The sequence below is a fragment of the Embiotoca jacksoni genome, unplaced genomic scaffold, assembly GCF_022577435.1.
Source record: "Embiotoca jacksoni isolate LCO1_2020_lvr unplaced genomic scaffold, fEmbJac1.0.p SCAF_47, whole genome shotgun sequence".
NCBI classification, from domain to species: domain Eukaryota; kingdom Metazoa; phylum Chordata; class Actinopteri; family Embiotocidae; genus Embiotoca; species Embiotoca jacksoni.
Window position 1 is genome coordinate 2,616,768 of NW_027185400.1, and position 15,467 is coordinate 2,632,234.

The 15,467-nt window shown below is 43.4% G+C and overlaps 3 protein-coding genes across 3 annotated transcripts; all 3 read left to right on the top strand.

Moving 5' to 3' along the window:
• The first annotated feature begins 1,459 nt into the window (after positions 1-1,459).
• cideb (cell death inducing DFFA like effector b) lies at positions 1,460-4,437 on the top strand. Its single transcript, XM_069169856.1, has 5 exons — positions 1,460-1,536; positions 2,105-2,219; positions 2,894-3,052; positions 3,189-3,379; positions 3,812-4,437. Exons 1-5 carry the CDS (start codon positions 1,511-1,513, stop codon positions 3,951-3,953), a joined length of 633 nt encoding a protein of 210 aa, XP_069025957.1. The 5' UTR covers positions 1,460-1,510; the 3' UTR covers positions 3,954-4,437.
• A 4,104-nt stretch (positions 4,438-8,541) lies between these two features.
• On the top strand, positions 8,542-10,756 carry LOC138210665 (tripartite motif-containing protein 16-like). Its single transcript, XM_069169943.1, has one exon. The coding sequence runs from the start codon at positions 8,733-8,735 to the stop codon at positions 10,311-10,313; it is 1,581 nt and encodes a 526-aa protein (XP_069026044.1). The 5' UTR covers positions 8,542-8,732; the 3' UTR covers positions 10,314-10,756.
• A 2,431-nt stretch (positions 10,757-13,187) lies between these two features.
• LOC138210662 (tripartite motif-containing protein 16-like) lies at positions 13,188-15,467 on the top strand. The gene has a single exon (XM_069169939.1). It carries the CDS (start codon positions 13,379-13,381, stop codon positions 14,960-14,962), a length of 1,584 nt encoding a protein of 527 aa, XP_069026040.1. The 5' UTR covers positions 13,188-13,378; the 3' UTR covers positions 14,963-15,467.

Sequence of the window (15,467 nt, forward strand, 5' to 3'; positions counted from 1 at the left end):
GATAGATAAATAGATAATAGATAGATAGATAATAGATAGATAGATAATAGATAGATAGATAATAGATAGATAGATAGATAGATAGATAGATAAATAGATAATAGATAGATAGATAATAGATAGATAGATAATAGATAGATAGATAATAGATAGATAGATAGATAGATAGATAGATAGATGGATAGATAGATAGATAGATAGATAGATAGATAGATAGATAGATAGATAGATAGATAGATAGATAGATAGATAGATAGATAGATAGATAGATAGATAGATAGATAGATAGATAGATAGATAGATAATAGATAGATAGATAATAGATAGATAGATAGATAGATAGATAGATAGATAAATAGATAATAGATAGATAGATAATAGATAGATAGATAGATAGATAGATAGATAAATAGATAATAGATAGATAGATAATAGATAGATAGATAATAGATAGATAGATAATAGATAGATAGATAGATAGATAGATAGATAGATAGATAGATAGATAGATAGATAGATAGATAGATAGATAGATAGATAGATAGATAGATAATAGATAGATAGATAGATAGATAGATAGATAGATAGATAGATGGATAGATAGATAGATAGATAGATAAATAGATAATAGATAGATAGATAATAGATAGATAGATAATAGATAGATAGATAGATAGATAGATAGATAGATAGATAGATAGATAGATAGATAGATAGATAGATAGATAGATAGATAGATAGATAGATAGATGGATAGATAGATAGATAGATAAATAGATAATAGATAGATAGATAATAGATAGATAGATAATAGATAGATAGATAGATAGATAGATAGATAGATAGATAGATAGATAATAGATAGATAGATAGATAGATAGATAGATAGATAGATAGATAGATAGATAGATAGATAATAGATAGATAGATAGATAGATAGATAGATAGATAGATAGATAGATAGATAGATAGATAGATAATAGATAAATAGATAGATAGATAGATAGATAGATAGATAGATAGATAGATAGATAGATAGATAATAGATAGATAGATACTTTATTAATCCCTCAAAGGGAAGTTTTAAAATTATAAGCAGCTGAACAGAAACATATTTCATCAACTGATATTATTGTGGATATATTGGTATCATTCAGCCAAAAGTAAGAGGAAATAGTGCAGTATTGATATTGCAACAGTCGACATTATTTACAATAGTTTGACCATAACTTACAAACAAACTTTAACAAAAATGCCCCACATTGTAGTTAAAAACAACAAAAGTAAGGGATCTAAAAATATGACTGTTATATGGTCATTTAAAAAAATATTTTATCAGGCTCTAGTTACAGGTAATTAATGTCCTTTCAAATGAAGAAACATGTCTGAGTGAACTTTGTTCTGTTCTGATAATGTGTATTATCACCAGCTTTAGAGCAAAGTCCATCTGCTGGCTCGTCGCACCAAAAACACCCGACAACACAACAAGCTGTGAGGGGAGACAAGAAGCATGGACACCACATCTTCATTTATCAAGTAAGTGAAGAATTAGTTCAGATTTATTGATATTGTATTGACGATCACAAACAAACAGGCTGCTGCTGCCAGATTCTGTAAATTAAGACTGAAGTATCGAACGCACTGATTTAACGTGTTATATAATGAGATTGGAAGCGTTGGCCTCAGTGAGGTATGAAAAAAAATTTAAGTGAACAAACAAAACAAAAAAAGAAGGGAAAGTCAGTGTAATAATAGAAGGGAATAAAAAAAAGCACAATAATAGAAGTGATAAACATGTAAAAAAGACAGGACTTTTTTTTAAAAAGTGACCTATTTATTAAGACCTTTTCACAGAGGACAGTTTAAAGTGTCTGAATCTCAGTGATGATCAAGTGGAGCCGAATACATTCAAAGAAATAGAGAGATGTCGTCATAATGTAAATGTATTGTGATCATCTGTATTTCATGGTCAGATAACAGAATGAGGACAAACTACAGTTTGATGTGATTCTGATTAAATTGCATTCTTTCAACACAATTATTATTTTTTGTTGTTGTCTATATTCAATAATCTTTGTCACTTTCCTGCCCGGTCCGTCCTCAGATCCGTCTCCAAGCGGGTGTGGTCTCCGCCACAGCGCCCCTTCAGAGTGTGTTGTCCCGACAGGTCGACGAGGAAGGGCATCACGGCGGCGACCCTGGAGGAGCTGAAGGAGCGGGTGAGAGGGACGAGAAAAGATTAAACAGCAGAAACAAATTCAAGAAAAAAGGTTCTTATACAACTATTTGGGTACAACTATTTAAAACAAAAATAATGTGATAATAAAAAGTAGAACATTTTTTTTAATTAATGGTAACTTTGACTAAGTAGAAAAAAAGAATAAAGAGTAAATAAAAGATCCACTGAAAGAGGAACATCAGCAATTTCTAAGGAATGAAGCATGAAATTTAATTAAAGTAAACAATCATGTGAAATCTTCATGGAGGACGTTTTGTTGACGATGTCAGCTGCCTGACGTCATCCTTGATGAGGCCTTGATGATGTCAGACAAGATCCCATGAAGTCGTGAATACAGTCTGAGCTCAAAGATAAGATGTCTGCCGGACAGCAGGTGGACACCAATTATATGTGTAATGTGACTAATTATGGTGTCAAATAAATAAATTCCTGTTGATCTATCAAGCTTGAATTAATCACAGAAAATCTCTTGAATTCAGAATTCTTGTTTTACAGATATGTGATATATATATATATCTATAGATATATAGATATATATATATATAGATATATATATATAGATATATATCTATATATATATATCTATATATATATATCTATATCTATATATATCCATACATGAACTTAATAAATGATTATTGTCCACACGGGTAGGTCTGCCAGGCTTTGCTGCTGTCCCTGTCCGCGGTCTCTCTGTCTCTGGTCTGTGAGGAGGACGGTACCGAGGTCGAGACCGACGAGTTCCTCACGACGCTGCCGGACAACATCATGCTCATGGCGCTGGAGCCCGGACAGACGTGGAGGCTGCAGCCGGTACGTTTGACCCGCAGAAGGCCAACGTGTTTTTACATGACTGCCAAAAAACATGCGTTCTCGTCTGTAACATCTCTGAGTGACTGTTCCCTCTCTGACCTCCTCGCCCCCCCCCCCCCCCCCCCCCCCCCACCAGGGTGCAGTTGTGCTCAAATCTCAAGACTACAACAAGCCCCGGACTGGTAAAGACATTGCTTGTGTCACCTTTGACCTCTACAAGACGAGCCCCAAGGATGTGTTCGGCTCCCTGAATGTGAAAGCCACATTTCAAGGCCTGTACTCGGTGAGCGCTGACTTTCAGTGTCTGGGGCCCAAGAAGATCATCCGGTGAGTCATTATTACACATTTTAACACATTATAACACATTATTACACATTATAACACATTATGGGAAAAAACGTGGAGCTGAAAAACGTGACAAGAAACACTGCATGAGATTCACAGAACGTTTGAGAATAAAAGGATTCTGGCTGAAGATCATTATTAAATCAAAAGAAGGAGTTTGAGGGGGAAAAGTGTCTTCGGTGGAACCACTGAAGTCTTTCACAATAAGTTGCATTTCATAAACTTTCAGAAAAGTAACGAGTATTAATAACTGTCCAGCACACGTCAGACATGAATCATTCACCTTGTTTTTTTGCTCTCAGGAGACGATATGAGAAATACTTTAAAAACGTGTGCAGCTTGCTGACAACTAGAATCTTTACGGTTTGACTCCCGATGAGCCGTTGATCCGGGACGTCTGGTTGTTTTTTTCAGAGAAGTTCTGCGCGTCGTCTCCGGCCTGCTGCAGGCCGCCGGACACCTGCTCCTCACTTCGGCCTCCATGATCCGCCGCATCATCGAAGGAGCGGAGCTGTGGCAGCCTCAGAGGGCAGAGTACACCGCCAACTGGCACTGACACCATTCATGTTGTTATGTAACCTCCAGGAACAAAGTCTGATTGGTGGACAATTTACTCTTATCTCATTGGGTAGCATTAATACTGTAAAATTATGCTGTTTACCTCCTTCAGATGAGAAAAAGGAAACTAATTTGTTTACATGGTAGTGTTTAAGTCATATAAGCGGTGACTGAATGACTTTTGACCATATTTCAGCTTTTAAACAGAATGTAAAAGACAAAAAACTGAAATCTGTAATGCAGCTGGATAACAAGAGAATACGTGTCATAAATAAAAATGTAGTTTTTCTATTTTTTGTGCAATATATTCTACAAACAAAACAAATCATGGAATTGTCCTGTATTTTTGTTCATTTGGTGTGTAATGCTTCTACTTGTTCAGAGATTATTGATAATAACAAACCAAACTGTGGAAATATTATTTTAATTTGAAACACCACGGCCTCCTTTCAAATATGGAAATAAATTTGCTTAAGGGAAAAGTTAATGAATTTTTTTTGATGGAAGTTATGACCAAACATGTCAGGTTTGAACAGTGTTCTTTCTTGGCTGACAATAAAAAAAACACATCTGCACAGCACAGACTTATCCATGTAAAAATGCATTTAACGTGTGTAACCATGGTAACAGTACAACGGGGATCAGACGTCCGTGTAAAAGAATGAGAAGATTCACAACAACTTTCTCTCAAAACTCGGCAACTTTTTTTTCAATCAAGCTGTCGCCTCTCCTCCCCCACCGCCTCCCCCCACCCCGCCATCCTCCTCAGGCTTCATCTCACAGGCGGCGTCGCCCTCGGCCTTCTTTAACCTGGCCAGCGTTCCCACGTGCTGCCGGTAGAGGATGTTGGCGAGCGCCTGGCTGTGCTGTTGCTCGCTCATCCAGCGAGGCCGTCCTCTCTTCATGTAGTAGCGCATGTCGCCGAACCACTGCACCACGGAGACGCGGGGGACGCCGGTCAGCGCCGCCAGCCGGCAGTACTCCTTGCCGTCCGGGTACTGGCAGTGGCGGAAGGCGGTCTTCATCAGCGCCATCTGGGCCCGCGTCCTCGCTCTGGAGCGGATCTGAGAGGTCGGCGTGGACGAGTCCTGCCGTCCGTCGGCAACGGCGTCACCGTCGTTTAATTCGATGAGCTCCTTCAGTTTGTCGACGTCGGTGACAAACACACGCTGGTCTGTTGCTTCTCCCTCCAGCCCACGACCTGTTTCCACCTCCACGCTGCCGGAGGCGCGAGCTCGTCTCTCCGTCTCCATCACACCTTCATCATCTTCCTTCTTTCTTGTCTTTCCCGTCTTCGCCTTCACGCTCTTCCTTTTACACTTTTTCAGAGTGCCGTCCTCTTCTATGTCTTTCTCTATCTTCATTTTTCCCGCCAACTGCTCATTGGCCGCCACATTTTGTCCCTCCTCTGCACTCCCGACCTCTCCCGTCTCTTTCACCTTCCTCTTCTGCGTCTTCCTCCCGTCCTCCTCCACCTCTCCACCCATCCTTTCTTTCTTCCCATTCCCCCGACTTGACTTGAACGTCCTCCGGACCTGCACGATGTCTTTGTAGTCCCAGCTGATGCCGCAGCGGAGCCTCTGAGCCATGAACCACACCTTGACCTGGTCCGGATGGAGGGAGCAGCGCTGCGCCAGGTCGGCCGTCTGTTTGGGGGTGAGGTACGGGAACCTGTCGAAGGCCTCGTCCAGCTGCGCCGCCGCGCCGTCCAGCTGGAGGTCGATCTGGACGGTCTGCACCCATATCAGCTTCTTGTTGTCGGACACCAGGGGGAGCACCACGGCACTGTTTTGGTCCATGCTGACAGCCAGCGGTGGGACGTGACTGGCTGGTAGAGTTGGAGTCCCTTTAAGAGCATCGGCGAGCCCTCCGTCACCGAGCCCTCCGTCACTGAGCCCTCCGTCACCGAGTCCTCCATCGGGGAGCCCTCCGTCAGCGAGTCCTCCGTCGACGAGTCCTCCGTCACCGAGTCCTCCATCGGGGAGCCCTCCGTCAGCGAGTCCTCCGTCGACGAGTCCTCCGTCACCGAGCCCTCCGTCAGCGAGTCCTCCGTCAGCGAGCCCTCCGTCAGCGAGTCCTCCGTCAGCGAGCCCTCCGTCAGCGAGTCCTCCGTCACCGAGTCCTCCGTCACCGAGCCCTCCGTCAGCGAGTCCTCCGTCACCGAGCCCTCCGTCAGCGAGTCCTCCGTCACCGAGCCCTCCGTCGGCGAGTCCTCCGTCACCGAGCCCTCCGTCGGCGAGTCCTCCGTCGGCGAGCCCTCCGTCACCGAGTCCTCCGTCACCGAGCTGTCTCATCCGACTGATCTGTGGTGACGACTCCTGCAAAGAGGAAGACAAATATACAAAGGCTTGTTTTTTTTTCCAAATCTGAAGCACTCGTGCTGCTTCTGTGTGGAAGAGGCTGAACAAACCTTTCCTGTCATTCCATTTATTTATTTTTTTATAATTAACTGCTCACATACATCCTCCTGTATTGACCTCGTTTTCACCTTCTTTCATTTAGTTTTATTGCTTATTTGTCTTAAATGTTGTTTTTCATGTCGGGCAGCACTTTGAGCTACTTCTGTTGTTTTAAGGAGCTATATGAATAAAACCAACATGACCTGACCTGTGACGGGTTTTGTTGATTGTGGAGTACGTTGCAAAGCTTAAGAGTACAAATACTCTGTTACTTGTATTGCTGTTGTACTTCTTATGAGCAAAATATATTTCACGAGTATCCATTCACATTATGATGCATTCAAGTGCTTTTCAAATAGCTGGTTAAGGTCATGTTCTTTACTGCCTTCTTTAACAGGGAATTCTTAGATTTCAATTAAGAGTCAATGAAGCTCTGCAGTAAACATACAATATCTCCCTCAAAATAAAGGCTTGGCAAGTACAGCAAGTATCTTTAAGTCAATAAAGAACCGAGTTCCGGTTGACTGAGTTCCGGTGGACCTGCTGCACGTGGAGGGGAAGGTCACCGAGCCAGAAACTGCCTCGTGCTCTTTGCATTTTAACTATATCATTGAATAAATATGACAAATAAAAATTAAAAAAAAAACCGTTTCGGTAAACGCCAACATTATCTCGTGGCATCGCTCACCACCTGCTAATTATCCTCAAATGTCTCCAGAGGATGAAGTCCATCGATCCTGGATCCTGGTTTTACTCTGCAGACCTCCAACCTGCCTTCATGGATCCTGATGCGGGAACGTGTGCTTGCTAAGTGGCTAGCTGTTAATGAGCTGCTCATACTGTAAACTATGATGGTTGTTCTTTAAAGATTCATGTCTTCCCTCGCAGCAGTCACGGAGACACAGATTAATTCAGATTAAATTAATCCCTGGTGAGGAGCTCCTACCTGTTGGTGTGCAAACATGTCTGCAAGTTTCCTTTTCCCGCAGTTTCTGGTGGTGACATGAAATGTGAAGTCCAACGCCCCCCAACCCCCCTCCACCACCTCCACCACCACCACCACCTGATTAATAATGGCGGATATACATGATGATGATAATATATAATCATCATATTCATTTTATAGCCTGACTTTTCCACTTTGTTCTCATCGATCTTCAATATTTATGGAAACTGAAAACAAAAAAAGGGTTTGGATAGAGTTGCCAGTTTAATTTTTGTGCTTCACTGTGGACTAAAATAAAAGTACCAATACAGCAACATACAAATACTCCATTACAAGTAAAAGTCCTACATGGAAAAACCCTACTCAAGTAGAAGTACAAGTATACTAGTACTTTTATAACAGCAGCAAAAATGTATCCACAAAGAACTGGTTTGGTCCCTCTGACTGATATATATGATTATGATTCATTATGACGTCATTAGAGTAGATCTTTACTTTGATTTTTGGTGAGATGTTGGATCATTTACATATTTTATTTAAATGAAACTCAGAAGTTTTCTGGGTGGAAAAAAACAGCTGTTAACAACTCGCTGACATCTGACCTGTGAACCAACTATGCAGGTTTTTGTGAGATGTCAGGAGGCAAAAATCAAATTGAAAAACAAAAGGTTGTAAACTGCTGTTTTCATTGTGTTATAAAGGCTTGTTAGATTATCTATTGTGACAAATCTTTAATTTGAAAGCAACTAAAGCTGTCAATCAAATGTGGTGGAGTGGAAGTATAAAGCAGCATCTAATGGAAATACTCAAGGAAAGTTCTTGAGTACTGGTACTTGCAGTACTTGAGTAAATGTAGTCTACTCAGTTACCCTGAGTGCAGACTTTGCCTGTATGAGTTTACTGACTGATGAGCTGAGGATTTTTTATGAGCAGCAGGTGACTGTTTGACACTGTTGTACTGTTGTATGATATTATAGCCTTCACTGTGGGCAGTTTATTTCCCATGAAATGTTCAATAAACCTACTTTGCATCAAAGAATTGCATTAACATGTGTGCATGTCATTGGCTGAATATATTTCCACTCCCATGGGTGTTGCTTCTTTATTTTCTGTGAAAACTTATCAGTAAACCTCCTGCAGCCAATGCTGCCCTACTCCACCCCTTCCTGTTTGGTGAGGCAGTAAAGCATGCAATGGGTGGGGACATCTCTCAGTAAAGAGAAACTGTGCTGCAGTGTTGACGTGTCTCACCGGAGATGAAGAGACTGTAAACAGGAAAACAACTGGCAAAATCCAACCAACAGTTCAGCAGAATCTGATTTCAGTCATCCAGTCGACCAAAGAGCAACTAGCAGGATTCAAAGGACTTTATCAAACACTCAACAAAAAGGATTTTAAAGAAATCTAATCAAGACTTCCTGTTTCTGAAAACATGTCTGACCAGATAGAAAAGGATCCACAGATTACTCTGTGTGACATGTGTCCAGAGACGGACAGGAAACCGGCAAAGAAGACCTGCATGAAGTGTGAGATCTCCATGTGCGTGCAGCACCTCCAGGCCCACCTGACCACCCCCGTGCTCCTGCAGACTCATCCTCTGACCGAACCCATGGCTCTGTGTGGGACCACTAAATGCCCCGAGCATGGCAAAATGCTGGAGTACTACTGCTTGGACGACATGACCTGCGTGTGCGTTTCCTGCGCCATCGAAGACCAGCACCGCCTGCACAACATGAAGACCTTCTCCACAGCCCGCAAAGACCTCGTGGAGAAGCTCGAAGTCGAGCAGAAGGCCCTGCTGGTGAAAACAGATGACAAGAATGTGAGTCTGGAAAAGTGGGAGAAGAGTGAAAGAGAGAAGCTGCAAGGCTGCAGCCTGCGTCTCATCGAGGCCGTGACCAACCTTCGAGACATTTCTCTGACCAGCGTCCACAGCTCGGTCTCCGCTCGGATGGTGTCCATCAAAACCAGCAAGCGCAGCATGCAGGCGGCGCAGGACGAGAAGGACACCTTCAGATTCCTGCAGATGTACTCTCAGGTGCAACAGGATGTGGAGAAGGCCAAGGCGGTGGATCTGAGGAAAGGGTTGGAGCCTGGCAGCGATCAGGACAAGCTGGTTCAAGAGATAATACAAGGAGGGGAAAAAATAATGCAGCAAGCTGGCCAGTTCTGGGGATCTCTGCTGACTCTGGTGGATCCAGAAGACCACCAGGAGCTTGTCCCTAGTCCAGACCTGTTCCTTGACCCAGAGATTTTCGGCCCCGGCATGTCGCTGTCCAAAGACAACAGGAAGGTTTTCCACCAAAGCTGGATGGGGCAGTGCTGTGGCACTCTTCTAATCAGCAGTACCCTCGCAGGGGCCGACATTCAGAGATGGACGGTCCGTCTTTCCAAAGAGTCTGACTGGACCATTGGTTTATGGTCTAAATGCTCTGCAAGTACAGAGAAAGATGGACCTGTCTACGGACTGTGCTGCGAAGACAACCAGATCAGCTGTCTTAAAAACTCTACACGGAAGAAACTCCAGCGGGAGAAAGGAGATGAGGCCGTGCCTCGACCTGAGATGGTGGAGGTGTTCTGGAACTTTCCAACCTCCAAGCTGTCCTTCTACAGCAGAACCGGGCAGCATCAGAGGAAGGAGATACTCACAATCCAGGTGAGCCCCAATGAGGGGGACCTGGTCCCGTTTGTCCAACTGGGAAAGGAAGATGCCCATAAAAGTTCCCAGAAGAAGATGCAGCAGCAGCTGCAGCAGCTGAGGCAGCAGCTGAGGAAGCTGCAGCGGCAGAAGCTGCAGCAGCTGCAGCAGCAGCAGCCGGAGCAGCAGCAGCTGGAGCAGCAGCAGCAGCAGCTGCAGCTGCAGCATTGGAGATGCACATGTGGGGAGCAATACAACAAGGATGTCTACGGATTCTGGCAGCATCATTCCAACAACTCTCCCCTGGCGAAATGTTCCTGTGGAGAAATGACTGGTGGCCGGCGCACCACGGAGATGGTTTGTGAACTTTGCTAAGTGGCAGGATTCTGCAGATCATTGCTTTCAGCTGTCATTCAATGAGTATAAATGTAATGGATTGGTGTGAAGTTACCGTGAAGTGAAATCCTAGATAGATCCAGTATCCAATAGCTCTGACACATCGTGTGTAATTCAGTTCTTCACGTAATAATATTGAGTGAACATAATCAAAATCAAACACTTCAGGTGCTATGAAATATTTAGCTGAATGTCTTTACATCGAAATAATATGAAATATTTTGTTTTATCATTTTCTTCAACTGTTTGTCTGGGTCAACTTTGATGGTTCTTTTAGTTTCATGTGTTTGTCTCCATCTGGTGGTGGCGGATGGTCACTGCTTCACATCTCTGCTTTGCTTTGTAGAAGGATATAAATGCTGTTTTGTCACATATATACATTACAAAGGATCAAATCAACAATAAAACCAGTAAAATCTTAAGACGTGGAATGTTTTATTGTCTGGATGAAATGGGAATTAATTTTTGTTTTGGCAACATAAAAACAATCTTTTTTTCATATTTTACTTGAAACCAATACGTCAACAATAAATGAAACAACAGATCACGTAAGAACAGTTCAGTGTGAAGTTAAACAGTTCAGTATCGATGGTGAAAAACTCTCCAACTACCGCTAGACTTTAAAGAACCATAAATACACTTGAATGTGTACATCAGCAAAATAAAAGCCATACAAACGTTGGTGTTGATCAGGAGCAGCTGGAACCAGAGAACGTACGTTGATACTGAACAACTTCTACGCTCTTCATTCACACATCCATGAAACAACAACAAACTAATGTTAGACTTTCAAATTAAAGTGCAAAACATGAGTGATGGAATGATTGACTTTTCTAAAAATCTACTAACCAGCTGCAGCAGTTGGATCCATACTGAAGCTTTACAAATAGTTTAAGACATTTGCTATGATTTGACCTGTTGGTGACAAAGGCTTTGCAGCATGATCTCGGCTCAGTTGATTTAAACGGCTGCCGATTTGCATAAATGTGCGAAAGAACAACGTTGCAGTGGAAAGCGACTCGAAGGAAATCAAAAGACGAAATACTAAAATTGCAATTTAAAGAAAACCTTAAACTGCATCAAAATCCGAAATTCGGATAAAGAAAAAAAAAACGGGCAGTATTTGAAGTATTAATAAGTCAGACGGGCGGTTCAGCTGTCGTTGCCGAACACGGTGTTGAGCTGCTGGGTGACCCTGATGAAAGTCGTCCTGCGGCTCAACTCCTTCAGCTTGCCGGCGCCCACGTAGGTGCAGGTGGAGCGAACTCCGCCCAGCACGTCTCGTATCGTCACGTCCACCGGACCTTTGTAAAGAACCTCCACCGTCTTCCCCTCCGACGCTCTGGAGGCAAATACAAGAGTCATCCTCAGAGGAGACAGCGGAAACATATTCAGCCCGTTATAAACCGGATTAACTCGGACCTGTACTCGGACTTGTACTCGGACTTGTACTCGGACTTGTACTCGGACACGCCTCCCGTGTGTTTCTTCATCGCCGTGTCTGTAAACTATGATGGTTGTTCTTTAAAGATTCATGTCTTCCCTCGCAGCAGTCACGGAGACACAGATTAATTCAGATTAAATTAATCCCTGGTGAGGAGCTCCTACCTGTTGGTGTGCAAACATGTCTGCAAGTTCCCTTTTCCCGCAGTTTCTGGTGGTGACATGAAATGTGAAGTCCAACGCCCCCCAACCCCCCTCCACCACCTCCACCACCACCACCACCTGATTAATAATGGCGGATATACATGATGATGATAATATATAATCATCATATTCATTTTATAGCCTGACTTTTCCACTTTGTTCTCATCGATCTTCAATATTTATGGAAACTGAAAACAAAAAAAGGGTTTGGATAGAGTTGCCAGTTTAATTTTTGTGCTTCACTGTGGACTAAAATAAAAGTACCAATACAGCAACATACAAATACTCCATTACAAGTAAAAGTCCTACATGGAAAAACCCTACTCAAGTAGAAGTACAAGTATACTAGTACTTTTATAACAGCAGCAAAAATGTATCCACAAAGAACTGGTTTGGTCCCTCTGACTGATATATATGATTATGATTCATTATGACGTCATTAGAGTAGATCTTTACTTTGATTTTTGGTGAGATGTTGGATCATTTACATATTTTATTTAAATGAAACTCAGAAGTTTTCTGGGTGGAAAAAAACAGCTGTTAACAACTTGCTGACATCTGACCTGTGAACCAACTACGCAGGTTTTTGTGAGATGTCAGGAGGCAAAAATCAAATTGAAAAACAAAAGGTTGTAAACTGCTGTTTTCATTGTGTTATAAAGGCTTGTTAGATTATCTATTGTGACAAATCTTTAATTTGAAAGCAACTAAAGCTGTCAATCAAATGTGGTGGAGTGGAAGTATAAAGCAGCATCTAATGGAAATACTCAAGGAAAGTTCTTGAGTACTGGTACTTGCAGTACTTGAGTAAATGTAGTCTACTCAGTTACCCTGAGTGCAGACTTTGCCTGTATGAGTTTACTGACTGATGAGCTGAGGATTTTTTATGAGCAGCAGGTGACTGTTTGACACTGTTGTACTGTTGTATGATATTATAGCCTTCACTGTGGGCAGTTTATTTCCCATGAAATGTTCAATAAACCTACTTGGCATCAAAGAATTGCATTAACATGTGTGCATGTCATTGGCTGAATATATTTCCACTCCCATGGGTGTTGCTTCTTTATTTTCTGTGAAATGAAACTTATCAGTAAACCTCCTGCAGCCAATGCTGCCCTACTCCACCCCTTACTGCTTGGTGAGGCAGTAAAGCATGCAATGGGTGGGGACATCTCTCAGTAAAGAGAAACTGTGCTGCAGTGTTGACGTGTCTCACCGGAGATGAAGAGACTGTAAACAGGAAAACAACTGGCAAAATCCAACCAACAGTTCAGCAGAATCTGATTTCAGTCATCCAGTCGACCAAAGAGCAACTAGCAGGATTCAAAGGACTTTATCAAACACTCAACAAAAAGGATTTTAAAGAAATCTAATCAAGACTTCCTGTTTCTGAAAACATGTCTGACCAGATAGAAAAGGATCCACAGATTATTCTGTGTGACATGTGTCCAGAGACGGACAGGAAACCGGCAAAGAAGACCTGCATGAAGTGTGAGATCTCCATGTGCGTGCAGCACCTCCAGGCCCACCTGACCACCCCCGTGCTCCTGCAGACTCATCCTCTGACCGAACCCATGGCTCTGTGTGGGACCACTAAATGCCCCGAGCATGGCAAAATGCTGGAGTACTACTGCTTGGACGACATGACCTGCGTGTGCGTTTCCTGCGCCATCGAAGACCAGCACCGCCTGCACAACATGAAGACCTTCTCCACAGCCCGCAAAGACCTCGTGGAGAAGCTCGAAGTCGAGCAGAAGGCCCTGCTGGTGAAAACAGATGACAAGAATGTGAGTCTGGAAAAGTGGGAGAAGAGTGAAAGAGAGAAGCTGCAAGGCTGCAGCCTGCGTCTCATCGAGGCCGTGACTAACCTTCGAGACATTTCTCTGACCAGCGTCCACAGCTCGGTCTCCGCTCGGATGGTGTCCATCAAAACCAGCAAGCGCAGCATGCAGGCGGCGCAGGACGAGAAGGACACCTTCAGATTCCTGCAGATGTACTCTCAGGTGCAACAGGATGTGGAGAAGGCCAAGGCGGTGGATCTGAGGAAAGGGTTGGAGCCTGGCAGCGATCAGGACAAGCTGGTTCAAGAGATAATACAAGGAGGGGAAAAAATAATGCAGCAAGCTGGCCAGTTCTGGGGATCTCTGCTGACTCTGGTGGATCCAGAAGACCACCAGGAGCTTGTCCCTAGTCCAGACCTGTTCCTTGACCCAGAGATTTTCGGCCCCGGCATGTCGCTGTCCAAAGACAACAGGAAGGTTTTCCACCAAAGCTGGATGGGGCAGTGCTGTGGCACTCTTCTAATCAGCAGTACCCTCGCAGGGGCCGACATTCAGAGATGGACGGTCCGTCTTTCCAAAGAGTCTGACTGGACCATTGGTTTATGGTCTAAATGCTCTGCACGTACAGAGAAAGCTGGACCTGTCTACGGACTGTGCTGCGAAGACAACCAGATCAGCTGTCTTAAAAACTCTACACGGAAGAAACTCCAGCGGGAGAAAGGAGATGAGGCCGTGCCTCGACCTGAGATGGTGGAGGTGTTCTGGAACTTTCCAACCTCCAAGCTGTCCTTCTACAGCAGAACCGGGCAGCATCAGAGGAAGGAGATACTCACAATCCAGGTGAGCCCCAACAAGAGGGACCTGGTCCCGTTTGTCCAACTGGGAAAGGAAGATGCCCATAAAAGTTCCCAGAAGGAGATGCAGCTGCAGCAGCAGAGGTGGCAGCAGAGGCAGCTGCAGCTGGAGCAGCAGCAGCTGGGGCAGCTGGAGCAGCAGCAGCAGCAGCTGGAGCAGCAGCAGCAGCAGCAGCAGCAGCAGCTGCAGCAGCAGTATTGGGGATGCACATGTGGGGAGCAATACAACAAGGATGTCTACGGATTCTGGCAGCATCATTCCAACAACTCTCCCCTGGCGAAATGTTCCTGTGGAGAAATGACTGGTGGCCGGCGCACCACGGAGATGGTTTGTGAACTTTGCTAAGTGGCAGGATTCTGCAGATCATTGCTTTCAGCTGTCATTCAATGAGTATAAATGTAATGGATTGGTGTGAAGTTACCGTGAAGTGAAATCCTAGATAGATCCAGTATCCAATAGCTCTGACACATCGTGTGTAATTCAGTTCTTCACGTAATAATATTGAGTGAACATAATCAAAATCAAACACTTCAGGTGCTATGAAATATTTAGCTGAATGTCTTTACATCGAAATAACATGAAATATTTTGTTTTATCATTTTCTTCAACTGTTTGTCTAGGTCAACTTTGATGGTTCTTTTAGTTTCATGTGTTTGTCTCCATCTGGTGGTGGCGGATGGTCACTGCTTCACATCTCTGCTTTGCTTTGTAGAAGGATATAAATGCTGTTTTGTCACATATATACATTACAAAGGATCAAATCAACAATAAAACCAGTAAAATCTTAAGACGTGGAATGTTTTATTGTCTGGATGAAATGGGAATTAATTTTTGTTTTGGCAACATAAAA